This window comes from Desmodus rotundus, chromosome 5 (genome assembly GCF_022682495.2).
Source record: "Desmodus rotundus isolate HL8 chromosome 5, HLdesRot8A.1, whole genome shotgun sequence".
Classification (NCBI taxonomy): domain Eukaryota; kingdom Metazoa; phylum Chordata; class Mammalia; order Chiroptera; family Phyllostomidae; genus Desmodus; species Desmodus rotundus.
This window is the reverse complement of record NC_071391.1, coordinates 12,360,224-12,374,316: the sequence shown is the minus strand read 5'-3', so window position 1 is coordinate 12,374,316 and position 14,093 is coordinate 12,360,224. Positions and strand designations below refer to the sequence as shown.

At 47.1% G+C, this 14,093-nt stretch overlaps 1 protein-coding gene across 1 annotated transcript; it reads left to right on the top strand.

The window, feature by feature from the left end:
• The first annotated feature begins 8,713 nt into the window (after positions 1 to 8,713).
• On the top strand, positions 8,714 to 9,668 carry LOC123479026 (olfactory receptor 4X2). The gene has a single exon (XM_045189898.2). The coding sequence runs from the start codon at positions 8,739 to 8,741 to the stop codon at positions 9,666 to 9,668; it is 930 nt and encodes a 309-aa protein (XP_045045833.2). The 5' UTR covers positions 8,714 to 8,738.
• Positions 9,669 to 14,093: the final 4,425 nt, after the last annotated feature.

The following is a 14,093-nucleotide window of genomic DNA, read 5'->3' as shown; positions in this document are numbered from 1 at the left end:
ACACCCTAGGCTTTAACGAGTTACATCCTATTCAAGTCAATTCCCTGCAGCCACGTAAGGCCTTCAGTCAGACCTGAGTGGAGCAGCGCCGGCCGGGGGCAGCAGTTTTGGATGCGGACACTAGATGGCGCCAGAAGACCAGGCTGAGAACGCAGTCCCGGCTTAGACCCGAGCGGGCAACGGGGAAAAAGGACTGGAAACGGAACGAGGAAGTTGATAGGGGAATGCCTAAAAATCAGCAACAGGCAGATGGAAGGGTCCTTGCCAGCAGTCAGTGGCTTTTTTCCCCTTAGAAATCATTATATCATATGTTCATGTTAAAAAATAATTAGGAAGTTTACATAAAAGAAGGGAAAAAAAAAACCTATGTGGTTTCCAACAGAGGAGACGGCCCACAGTAGTAGTCCCCCTCCCCCACCCCCCATACACCAGCTGGTCTCTGGGACCAATAGAATACAGCTGAAGTCGTTCTGAGGCACTTCTGAGATTGGGGTGTAAAGGCCTCTGCAGTTTCTCTTGGTCTTTCTCTTAGGAGAGTCCCACGTGGTGAGGAACTGAACTTTCTGCCAACAGCCACGTGATCTGGGAAGCAGGGTCTTTAACCCCACGCAGCCTTGGGACTGATGATACCCCCACCCCCCAAGAGCTTGACTGCAACCTCCGGGGAGACCGGGAGCCAGAACCTCCTAGCTAAGCCACGCCCAGGGGCCTGATCCTCAGAAAGTCCTTAGGCTTTGGAGTCAGATGCACCTGGTCTGCGTCCTGGCTGACCACCTGCTAGCTGTGATACTGAAAACCAGCCATTCTATCCCTTTGAACCTCCAGTTCTTTGCCTGTAAAATGAGAATAATAATAGCCTTTAATCCCAGCTTTAAGTGAGATAATGTATGCAACATTCAAGATTAACTGCTAGCTTCTGCTGTATGTAGGTAGAGGCAGAAAGTTTCCTTGGAGTAAATGGCTTTGACCTGAGAAGTTAATTGAGTGCCCTGCTTAATAATGCAGGTGTAGTGAGTGTAGGTGCCTGTTATTATGTCTTCCTGAGACAGAGCGCGAAGTGCCTCTCCTCTGGGTATGCACGATTTTCACACAGAGCAGGGGGCTTTCTGGGAAGGAAAGGGCTGAGGTCCCCTACCTTTTGGTCTCTGAGATTTGCTGTTAAGGAAACCTGTGTTGGTGGGTCCAGGTGACAATGATCATGAGCCATCGGCATAAAGGAATATGAAAAGCCCCCAGAGGGAGCCCACCTGAGGGGGAGAGGGATGGTTGATGATACAGATTCAGCACTGGGAATTTTGGAAATTGTGGGAATTTTGATTTGTTGCAACATGTGTCTGTGAAGCCCCTCTGGCTCTAGCTAACCAGGACAACCATTGTGTTTTGGGGAGCAGTAGCCGAGCGTGTGAAGGTGAACTCAGGGAACTAGGACCTGGGAGCTCATGGAGGGAGTCTAGCCTCTGGCAGTGGGTGGCGGACCCGTGCCCATCAGATTATGCAGGACCCATCACATGACCACGGCCAAAGACGAGGCTGCTGAGATTCTTAATTCTTCTCTTCCTTCGTGGCCTTTGGAAGACTGTGGTCCTTTGCACTGTGTTCCTCAAATGGTCTTGGAGAATTTGGGATGGAAACAGGACCTGGCATTATGTGAAAAGTAATGGACTTCTCTGTTAAGACAAGTGAGGCCTCAGGCCATTCACTGGGTAGATAAAAGATATGACTTAATTTGCATTTTCGGATGGTGGAATAGGTTGTACAAGTTGGGTAAACTAACTGGTGTAACAACAAACACCCCCCAGATCTCAGTGGCTTCTACCTATGTCACAGCTTAATGCAGCTGGCACCCTTCTGGGACCTAGGCTGGTATAGGCTCCACCACCTTTAACCCAGACCTCTCAAGGTCATCCAGAGTGTCACCATCTGGCTAGCAGGTGAGGAGGAGAGAGTGGAAGACAATGTGTGGGAGGTTTCCGTGGGCCAGGCTAGGAAATGCCACGTATCACTTCCCTCCACGTTCTGTCGGTAGGAAAACAGCACTTCACTGTGTGCCCAGGAAGAGGAGGAGAGCTGCGCATGTGGGTGAGCACTGGTGTTCCATGCTGCACTGGCCCTGCTGATGGATAAATTGCTTAGCACAGTGCCTGGCACACAGTAGGGATTCCATAAGTGGTGGTATCCTCCCCCCTTCCAGAGCCACCTGCCCGGGGAAGGGGTAGACGGGAAAGAAATGGCCTCTATTTTCTTGCACTGACTTGCAACCCAGCTACTTCTAAATGTCCCGTTTCAGGGATCTACTGGGCGTGCTCAGTAGATCTACTGGGAGGTGCTCCATCTGGGTCTGGGTCCCCCGCGTGGTCACGGGAGGAGTCTGGAACTGCGAGCTCTCGCTCCTCGGTGGCTTACTTGTACATTTAGTGGGGATGAGTTCCTGCAGCCTCCGATCATGACTTTAATTACTTACCTGAAGCTCCTTGGGATCTCAAGGAGGTGAAAGAAATTCTCCTGTAGCTCTGAAGAACGCCCAAGGGATGCTGCTAATTTGCTCCTTTGTAAACTTTTCCTAACTCTTTGTCTCAACTCCGTAGAGTCTAATTAGTTGCCAAAGGTTGACTCTGTGCCACGAAACTTGGATGTGGGCCACAGAAAGCAGAGGACTGACTGATCACTGAACTCATAGCACAGAGAGCTGCTAATTGGCTCTTTCCTCCCTTGATGATCTTGTAGCATCTGAGAACTTTTTCTACTAAACGCGAAGAGGCCATTATCTGAGTTGGGAAGGGTTAGTGAAAAAAACTGAGAATATGTGGATTCTATGAACAAGTTACTTTTTTTTTTTTTTACAGCTATAGTATTCTGTGATGCATGCTGCTTTCAACATACCTTTTTAACTTAATAATGTATTTTGGATCTCTTTCAACAGCAGCATGTGTAGAGGTACCCATTTGTATTAGTCAGCTCCGGCTGCCACAACAAAATGCCATAGACTGGGTCGCTTAAATACCAGGAGATACTCCTCACATTGTTCTGGAGGCTAGAATTCCAAGATCAAGGTGCTGGTGAATTTGGTTCCCGGTGAGGGCTCTTTCCTTGGCTTGCAGAGGCTGCCTTCTAGATGTGTCCTCACGTGGCCACACTCTAACTGTGGGGAGTTGAAACACACCCCACCCTCCTTCTGACATTGTTTCTGTAAGTGCCGACTCAGTCAAATACGTAGCTTGCAGATAAACAGCATGTTTGTGTAAGAATTCTAGGGACCAACTTCAAAACTTACAGACTCTGGCCCTGACTGGCGTGGCTCATTGGGTTGGGCCTCATCCTGCAAAGCAAAAGGTTACTGGTTTGATTCCCGGTCAGGGCATGTGCCTGGGTTGTGGGCTAGGTCTCCAGTTAGGGGTGTGCAAGAGGCAACCTACCAATGTTTCTCTTGCACATCAATGTTTCTCTCTCTCTATCTCTTCCCCTCTCCTCCCTCTAAATAAAAAAATATTAAAAAATCACAGACTCCAACCTTCAGCCATTCCAGCTGTGGGAGGTTTGCTGACCTTCAACTGCAAAACCAGGGTGACACAGAGCAAGGATGACAAACCAGACCATTGCTTGACCAGTTTCGAGGTCCTTACTGGAATGGGCTGGGCTCGTCTGCACACGGAGAACTTGTCAAGCCCCCACCCTTGATCCCTTTGTTCTGTTCCCCCTCCCTCCTCATACAAACCTTTTCCTGCACTGAGATGCAAAGACGGGTTTTGAGGACAGGAGTCCCCCAACTCCTTGAGTTGCTGGCACTTGAGTAAGTCACTTTCCTTTTCATCAGCACCTGTCTCATGAACTTGGCTTTTGTTGCAGCTGAGGGCAGGACGTGGACTCAGATATGATACAACGTGGTGGCGGGAGGAGAGAGGGAGACAGAGGAAGAATGTTCTTCTAATGAAGCTGCTAATCCCATTAAGAGGATCCCACCCTCATGAGCCCACCGGACCCTACTGGCATCTCAAAGTTACCGCCTCCAATACCCTCACGTTGGAGATTAGGGCTTGAACACGTGATTGGAAGCTGGGCCCTCAGGAAGCAGTGGGTAAAATATGGAAATAGGCCTCTTCCTGGGAAAGGCTGGGAGATGGGTATTTCTGGCAGCTCTGTCTGTGCTGAGCCTGGGGGCAGGGGATGGTTAAGACGTGTTTCTTTGTTTCCTACGGTCTTGTGGGACCAGTGCATGCAAGCCTGCTGGCCATAGAGCCACAGGTCATTGAGAGGGGCATCCTCTGGGAAGCAGCCATAAAAACTGGGGTACCAGATATGTGTACAAGCTCCTGCCAGAGAGACACTGGGGACCTGGAGTGAGCCAGAGGGAGAATATGGAGATACTGCCCACTGGCCTCCCCAGTCTCCAGGGGGGAATGCAGTCAGTCCTTAGAGGTGCTGAATTAGAAGCTTGATGCTTGGCTGTGCACATCAGCCTCTCTCAGGGAGAGATCTGGAGTGGGCCTCATTTCTGTCTGTGGCCTCTGGTTGAGCCTTGTGGGGAGAGCCACAGCGAGTCCTCATAATCCCATTCAGGACTGTTTCTTAGTGTTCTATAGTCTTGGGCATCTCATGGATTCAAGCCGTGTTGGCTTTCAGAGTTAGGACTTTTGGGGGCCTATCTTGAACGTTTTATAGTTGTTCTAGAATATAGTTTGGGATTGATTGTTCTGGGTCAATTATGCCTGGTACATCGTGGATCCTTTTAATGTGTAGATTCAAGTATTTAAAAAATTTGTGACAGATGCTCAACATCACTAATCATCAGAGAAATGCAGATTAAAACAACAATGAGATACCATCTCACACCTGTCAGAATGGCGACCACCATAAATCAACAAACAAGTGGTGGAGAGGTTGTGGAGAAAGGGGAACCCTTTTGCACTGTTGGTGGGAATGCAGACTGGGGCAGCCACTATGGAAAGCAGTATGGAGATACCTCAGAAAATTAAAAATGGATCTGCTTTTTGACCCAGTGATCCCACTTGCTAGCAATATGTCTGAAGGAACCCAAAACACTAATTCAAAAGAACACAAGCACCCCTATGTTCATTGCAGCATTACTTACAATCACCAAGGTATGGAAGCAGCCCAAGTGTCCTGCAATAGATGAGTGGATAAGACAACTATGGGATGTTTACACAATGGAATACTACTCGGCCATAAAAATAGAAGGAAATTTTATCCTTTGCTATAGTATGGATGGTCCTGGAGAACATTCTGCTAAGTGAAATAAGCCAGTCAGAGAAAGACAAATAGATTTCACTCATATGTGGAATCTAATGAACAAACTGAACTAACAAGGAAAATGGGGACAGACTCATAGATGGAGAGCAGATGACAGCCAGTGGGGGAGGGGAGGTTAGGGGGTGGAGGGACTGAGCAAAAAGGAAAAAGGACTTATGGACATTGTCAGCAGTGTGGTGATTGCTGGAGGGGAGGAGGTATAAGGGGACTAAATGCTAATGGAAAAAATATAATAAAGATTACATAAAAATAAAAAATTTATGGCATGTTACAGAATAAATATATATATATATTTTAAATATCTGGAGCTTTTATGTAATTATTTGCTAATCTTACTTTTGTTTCTTCCTATGTAAAGAATAACGGTTAATTCAGTGTTTGTATTCTCAAAAGCAATTATATTAAAACCTTTTAAAGTATTACAATGTCCCATTACATGTTCTTGTTAACTATTAGTTGAAACTTGGCATCTTGTTTCAACTCTGACTTTAGTCAAAGCTGAGTTAATGGCATTGGTGAGTGACACCTGTGTGGGGCGCATGTATCTTACAAAATGCTGTTACAGTGTTTGTAAACCTTTCTTAAAACATTTTATTTATTCATTTATTTTTAGAGAGAGGGGAAGGGAAGGAGAGAGGGTGGGAGAGAAACTTCAATGTGTGGTTGCCTCTCATGCGCCCCCTACTGGGGACCTGGCTTGCAACCCAGGCATGTGCCCTGACTGGGAATTGAACAGGTGACCCTTTGGTTTGTACCACTGCAGTACACCAGCCGGGGCTGGTGACCTTTTATTGTACAAAATTCTAATACATACACAGTTGCGGTCAGAGCATGGAAATGAACACACTGAGTTTCAATAATGATCAGTTCGGGGTCAGATTTCTTCCATCGATAGCACGTATTTCCACAGCAGCAGTATTGATCTTGGGTCCAATATGTCTTTGCTGTGGGGCCTGTCCTGTGCTTTGTGGCACACTTCATAGCATCCTTGCCTCCTCCCCACTACGCACCAGAAGAACCCTTGCCCCACCCAGGTTGTGACAATGACAAATGTCTCTGGATATTGCTGAACGTCTTCTGGGGACGACATTACTCACCATTGAGAACCACTGGTCTCTACCCTTACAGACACTTGAGGCCCAGATCCCTGAGACCCATCCTCTGAACGTGTCCTTTCATGTGAAGCCCCGTGACTGCGTCCGTAAGCAGGAGCCGCATCTAATCGACCTCTGACCAGCACAGAGTCCAACCAGAGTACGTGCCCTGGAAATACTGGATGGGGTTAATTTTTCCCCATTTCCTATTGATTTCTGAAGTTGTATTGCCTATAAGGAAGTTTGGGGTTTCTGTAACCAGGGCTTACTTCCCATGAGGGTGTCTGCCTGATTGGGAAGGGGAAAGGGATGGCTCTCTGGGGAACAGTCTCTTTATCTTCATGCCCTCTCCCTTGGCATGCGTCAGGCAGTGTGAACTCAAGGCCAAGCTGCCGGAATTCTTATTTCTCTTTGGAACACTTTGGAGGCAAGTCTACTTTGTTCTTGTTTTAAACCAGGTGGAAAGGAGAGGCCAGTGGTTTAGTCTCCATATTCCCAAGCCCGAGGCTGCAAGGGGAACAGACTTACCTGGAAGCTCCTGAGAGGTAGTGCTTTCTGCCTGGCTGAGCAGGAAACTGCTCCAGCTGAGGGCTGTTCTCTGGGCGGTATTTGCATCTCTGTGGCTGAGAACAGAGAAGCCACAGAAACACTGGGGTGGTTTTGTTTCAGGAGCATGGACTTTTTTTTCTTTCTTTTTTTGCATGATGACTACAGTTCCACTTTGAAGCACAGGACGTTTTACCAAGTGCTCTCCTGACACCTGGTCTTTGGGGCGGGCATGGTGCTGGGAATGGGAATCGGGGAGGAGAAGCTGTGGTCTTAGTCTTTGGGGACCTTTGGTCCTTCAGTTTATACCGAATACCTACAATGTCCTAAATACTGTGCTAAGAAGGCTAGGGGACATCTACACCCGCTCTTCATTGATTCTATGTACAGTCACTGAACGCCGTTTCCTGGAGACATGTAAGTAAGGACTGGAGATGGAACTGTAGCTAGATATAAGCTCCGCCCTCAGGAAGTTCAGAATTTAGAGGGGATAGATGGGCACATAGAACAATTAGAGTTCAGTGTGAAAATCGCTGTGATTCCAAACCGTCCTGAGAGAGGGTAAGGCTGTGTGCATTGCGGAGATGGGGCTTCTGTGTCCGAGAAGAGCCCAAGGCAGCACAGAGGATGGAAACTGCAGTTTTCCTGGGATGGGCGCGGAGTGCGGTTTATGGCATCTACCTGTGACGTAGGTATCATCTCTGTGCTAGGGTTTGGACCTGGAGTCTCTGATCAGTTCAAGAACTTTGTAGACATCACATGGATCCCACCTAAAGAAACCTGAGTGTGAACCCAGGGGTCGAAATGCTGGCAGGTGTTTTCTTCCAGGACCGGCTTCTAGGTAAAGTTCGCCAGCTGATCTGAGCGTTCAGGGCTGGTCTCTGCCCTCCCTTTGCCTCCGTGGTTGTAAACTATCAGGGATTCATTCCCTTCTGGCCCGTGGCAGTCCCTAATGACCCGAGCCTGTCCCCACTGTGGATGGAAGGACGCTTTGTGGCACGAGGGGACGTCATGCAGCTCTTAGTCTCAGGGGTTCCGGAGTCTGTCCGTACAAGAGGCACAGACAGACGCACAGGCACGGGCACAAACTGGGACGGTCTGCAGACCAGTCAGTGCACATTCCTAGTGCTGCCTTGAGGCGTTGGAGGCTGGACTGCAGAGTGGGCCCTTGGCACCAGGGGTGGTTTGTGTTTCGGCTGCCGCTGCAGGAGGGCGGGTGTGACTGAAGGAAATGTGGGTATCAGTAAGGAGAAGAATTGTGCATGGATTGAGTTGGATCCTTGGAAAGGGACAAGATCACCAGTGACCAGCTGTGGAATGAGAGAATTAGGAGGAGAAAGCAAAAATAAGATGGGGGGCACTGGGTGCGGGGGACAGCTCTCCCGAAGACTCTGAAAGGAAGCGGAGTGGCGAGAAAGCTGCTCTGCGAACGAAGGGTGGAAAGGGAGCAAACGGAGGTGGGATGCAGGAAAGCTGCAGGCGAGAGGCAGAGCGTACAGAGGTGGTAGAGAGACATCTGACATGAGGCAGCAGCCCTCTCCTTCCTGCCCCACATCTTCCAACGAGGCTTTCGCATCCTAGCATTTCTCCCCTTCTCTGGTCTCTTTACTGGCCAACCTCTGCACCCAGCTGATTCCACTTTCCAGTTACTAACACTCCTGATGGTTCCCCAGAGTCTGCAGGATGAACCCCGAAGTCTGTAACAGTCCTCCGTGAACAGGCACGAGACTGCAGCAAGGGATTTTTTATAATTCACCCACTTAACAAAAGAGTCTTTTGTCTCCTATCATTTCAGATCACCCATCCCAATTACCGCCTCCTGGAGGAGACTCCATGGCTAACACACATAATATGACTGAATTCATTTTTCTGGGACTTTCTCCCAATCAGGGGGTGCAGAAAGTTTGCTTTGTGATGTTTCTGCTCTTGTACACAGCAATTGTGCTGGGGAATTTCCTCATTGTGCTCACTGTCTTTGCCAGCAGAAGTCTTTGTTCCCCCATGTACTTCTTCCTCAGCTACCTGTCCTTCGTGGAGATCTGCTACGCCTCCACGACAGCCCCCAAACTCATCTCCGATTTGCTGGCTGAAAGGAAAGCCATATCTCTGTGGGGCTGCATGACACAGGTTTTCTTCATCCACTTCTTCGGTGGCACTGAGTTTTTCCTGCTCACCGTGATGGCCTATGACCGCTACGTGGCCATCTGCAAACCCCTCCACTACACCACCATCATGGACCGGCAGGTGTGTGCTGTCCTGGTGGGAATAGCATGGCTGGGGGGCCTTGTGCATTCTTTAGCCCAAATCCTGCTCATCTTCCCCTTGCCTTTCTGTGGCCCCAACGTGATCGACCACTATTTCTGCGACGTGCTTCCCGTGCTCAAACTCGCCTGCTCTGACACCTTCCTCATTGGCCTGCTGATTGTTGCCAACGGGGGGACCCTGTCTGTGCTCTGCTTTGTGGTCCTCTTAGCCTCCTATGTGGTCATCCTGCTCCATCTGAGGACTCGGAGTTCTGAGGGGCGGCGCAAGGCCCTGTCCACCTGTGCGTCCCACATCACCGTGGTGACCTTGTTCTTTGGGCCCTGCATCTTCATCTACCTGAGGCCTTCTGCCACCCTGCCTGTGGACAAGGTGGTGGCCATATTCTACACGGTGATCACACCTCTCCTCAACCCTCTCATCTACTCCCTGAGAAACGCTGAAGTGAAGAAGGCCGTGAAGAGGCTGTGGTCGAGGTCCATGAAACCGGACTGGGAGTAGAGGTTGGGTTGTGTCTTGGCACTCGTCCTGTGGCTTAGAAGGGATGAAGGGAAGTTCACGGGACTTGTTAGCTCTAGAGTTATTCTAACTGGTCCTCATCTTCAAAAACTTTATTGTAATCACTTGTAAAATATTCCCTCTTAGGGATTTGTGTACTATATTTTAATTAGCCAGTTCCTGTTAGGTCATTTCTATGTTTTTACTAGTACAAATAACATTGTGGTAAGTTGGTGCGGACTCTGGCCAGCCACGTCCGCGGTGTTGTGGATGAGACGGGACAAATTCACACGGACTACCAAAGTCCTGTGGAGAAAAAGGATGGTGTGGCCACTCTCTCAAGGGGGGAGCACCTCAACCCTTGCCTGGACAGGCTTTTATTGCTTTCTAATTTCATACATCAAAGAAGGTTCTCATTCATTATGCTCAGTTTTGCTCTAGATAATTACTTTTTACAGATAGGAAAGCAAAGGATGTTACTGATTACTTCCTACAGATTAACAAGGAAAGAATGTTGCATATGCAAGGGAACGATAAGAGTAATTGGTCTGGTTACACTTCAGTCCTTGGGAGAATTAGCACAGACTTCAGGAAGTTACTTGAAAGATATTCAGTAAGCATTTGCTGCTTCAACTCAGGGTGAGGGAGTTTTAGCAAGAGCAAGCCTCAAAGCAGCCTAGGTATAATGCAGGCCTGATTTCCCGTGGCTGAACCGATCCGTGGGTTTGGTGTCCTGAGTGCTGCCGTGTGCCTATGGGCTTTCCAATAGGGCTTGGCTACATTTGCCATTTCACACGGTTAGGTTCCCTATAGTAAGTATTCTTGAATAGAAATCTTCACACTTCTGATTTTTCCTTAGACTCATTTGCTATAGTAAATTCACTGTGTTATAAGGTATAGCAACTTTTGATGCATAGTGTTAAATTGATTCTTAGAGAGATTGTAATAACTAACCTTCCACGTTGAAAGTACTCTCGACAGAATTGAACAATGTCATTCAGCCTTTTCTTGATGAGAAATAAGATTTTACATTGCCTCAAAGTAACTCCCTTCAAGATACTTACTAATTGCAAAAGGCAACATATAGCTCAATAGTGAAACCTGGAAGACACTTCCTTAAATAACTGCTCAAACTTAACGTTGTCAGTATTGAGAGGCACATGGACTCATTAATGTGTCCTTCCCACCAAACGTACCCAACCTGAGACTGGTCATGAGAAAATATCAGGCAAAACCCAAATGTAGAACATTGTCCAAAATTGCTGGCAGCATTCTTCAAAAGTATCAACGCAAAGAAATAGAAGAATTTTTTTACAGATAGATGATCACGAAACACTACCTGCGATCCTTGACTGAACCCTGTGCTAGATGAAGGTGAGTAGTGGGCAAGAGAGCTGTAGGTGAGATGAATAGAGCTGTGTCAAAGTTAACTTTCTGATGTTGACAATTACAGTGTGTTTATGTCAGAGAACGTCCTTGGAATGAGGAATGATTTACTAAGGTATCTACAGGTAAATGGGCATTATGTCGTCACATTTCAAATATTTCAGAAAAAATTCTATGTATTGAGAGAATGAATGATAAAGAAAATGTAGAAAAACATTAATATTTTGAAAATTTGAAGGAAGGGTTTATAGGATTTCTTTGTATTATTATTGCAACTTACAAGTCAAAATTATTTCCAAATATAAAGTGAAAATATTTTGCAAATTAGACATCTTGTTTAATTTACATTTTTTTGGAGTGAGGTGAGACGTTTTAATATTTATTAGCCTCAAGTCGTATTTTTAAACGTTTCCACGTGGGCTGGCCCCTTCATATTGCTCTTCTTTTTCAAGGGTCTCCTGGGTATTCCTCCCTCACAGAAACTGTGGATTTAGTTCTACTTCTCTGCCTGCTCTATAGCACCCCCACCCTGCAAGGACTTTTTCTGACTGATACCACATTATATTTGTAAGTGTATTTAGAAAGAAGCAGCACCTGAATGGTATGCCTTCCCATGCAACACTAGGGTTTGTCTTTCCATTTGCTGATGTCTTCTTCTGCGTCCTTCAGTGGAGATTTATCCTCTTAGCAACTGTCAAGTATGTAAGGCCGTAGGAGGAACTATAATCACCCCAGAACTGGTTCCTTCACAACTGAAGTTTGCATTCTTCAATGAACATGTCCCCACCTTCCCCAGCCCCCAGCTTCTGAAAACCACCGTTCTATTATCACAGGTCTTTATATTGCTAATGAGTATCCTTTTATTTCGGCTTCAAGAGCTTCTTTCAGTATTTCTTCTAAGGCACAGGTGGCAAACACAAGCCCTGAGGGCTGAATGCGGCCCTCCACCTTGTTTTATCCACCTTGTTTCTACCCGGCAGCAGTGCCGAGCTCCTTGCCCCTAGTTAAGGAGTAGTTACATTTACACAGTCCTGAAATTACATTCGGCCCTTTGAAGGCTGATGTGGCCCCTGGTGAGAATGAGTTTGACACCCCTGTGAGGCCAGTCTAGTGGCGGTGACCACTGCTGGCTTGTTTGTAGGGGAAAGTCTTTATCTTGGCTTCATTTCAAAGAACAGCTGTGCCGGTTAAAGTAGTTTTTGAGCCATTTTTTTTTTTTTTCTTTAGCACTTTGACTAGATCATCCCGCCTGGGAGGTTTCTTCTGAGAAGTCCGCTGATAGCCTTTGGAGGTCCCTTGTTTGAGAGAACTTGTTTTTCCTTGCTGGCTTTAAATTTCTCTGTCTTTGTTTTTAAGCGATTATAATGGTTTTGGAGAGGATATGTTTGTATGGACATTTTGGGGGTGATCTATTAAGTTCATGGAATTGGATGTCCAAACATCTCCCCAGATTTGGGGAATATGCAGCCATTATGTTTTTTAAAAAGCCTTCTGTCCCCCTCCCCTCTCTTCTTCCTCTGGGGCTGCAATAATTCACAAATTATTTCTTTGTACGATATCCCACCGTTCACATAGGCTTCCTATACTCCTTTGTATTTTGTCTAAGTTCCCCTCTGACCGGATAATTTCAAAGGTCCTTTCTTCTACTCACCGATTCTTTTTTTCTGATTGATCAGTTCTGATGCTGAACTTCTCTATCGCGTTTTTATTGTCATTCATTGTAGTCCTCAGCTGCAGTGTTTCTGTCTGATTATGTCGGTTGTGGTAATCATTTTATAATGTATACAATGTGATATATACCTTAAATATATACTATTTTTACTTGTCAATCATACTTCAATAAAGCTGGAAAAATTGAAAATAAACCTAGTATTAGCTATTTTTATTACCTTTCTAAGCAAATGGTGTGTGCGTGTGCATGTGTGTGCGTGTGTGTGTGTGTGAGGTGTATACACATGAGTGAGTGTGTGCGTGTGTGTGAGAGAGGCAGGGAGGTGTGGTGTGAGGCGGAATGGAAGTGCTCTCTTCCTGTATTCCTTCAGGGGAGTAGAAATGCACGCACGGGCCATTGCACTTCTTCACTCTATTCTTCAGCCTTCGTTACTCCTAGAAGCCCTTCCCGGGTCCTTGCTGTAAGCCAGCTGTTAGTGATGTAGTGAGAGCTCACTGTCTTCCTTTTTCCCTTCTCCAGAGCTATTTTAGTGAGAGGTTGAGAAAGGCTGTGCTTATGACAGTAGCCAGTGCTGTTTAATTAGAAACTAATCAATTCGGGGGTTATTGATGTATATCTGGAAGGATTTAACATAGGATTCTTTAAGTAGTGAGAATTCCTGGTGCTTTAAAAGTAGAGTGGGAGTTCTCGCGGTGTTTCAGAAGGATTATGGTCAGGAAGAAGAGGCCACGCTTACGCCATTGTTTCATACTTTATTCGGCCCCCAGGACCAGAACTTTGATGAAGCAGCATTACTGCAGGAGCGGAAGAAGATGGCGGGCATAGCTTAGTTAGTTTTATTATTGGCCTCTTTGTTTCCTACCGGGGCAACAGTGGCTGGTGACATACTCTGTTTGGGCAGGAAGTGTTACATTTAGGCGTGCGGCCCAGCTGGACGATCTATGGGTTGTGTGGATGTGAGCCATTCTCTCATCTTCCTGAGCCCCAGTTCCCTAGTCTGTTCAACGGCCATACCAGCCGCCCCAGCGGAGTGTTACTTTGGCTACAGGTGCGATGTGGGAAAAGTGGCAGGTGCAGTGCTGCCCAGCACACGTGCGGTGTGTTGCTACTTAGGAGACTATGCCGAACAGTTAGGGAACTCCAGTCTTTCCGAAGCCCTGGCACATGAACCCGTGTGTCGGAAGTTGGTGGTAAAGTGCTTAGAACATTAGGGACGAGCCGTTGAACTGTTACAAAGCAGGGGGGGATGGTGGCTCACGATAAATTATTACAGAAGGATCCCCCTTTCTGTCTCTGGAGGTTCCTCCCCCCCACGCCCACCTGCTAGGTTCGAAATGCCCGCCGCCAGAGGAAAAACGTCTCTCAATGCC

Excerpts from the sequence above, each read along its gene's own strand:
- LOC123479026 (XM_045189898.2), top strand. The coding sequence starts at position 8,739 with ATGGCTAACACACATAATATGACTGAATTCATTTTTCTGGGACTTTCT.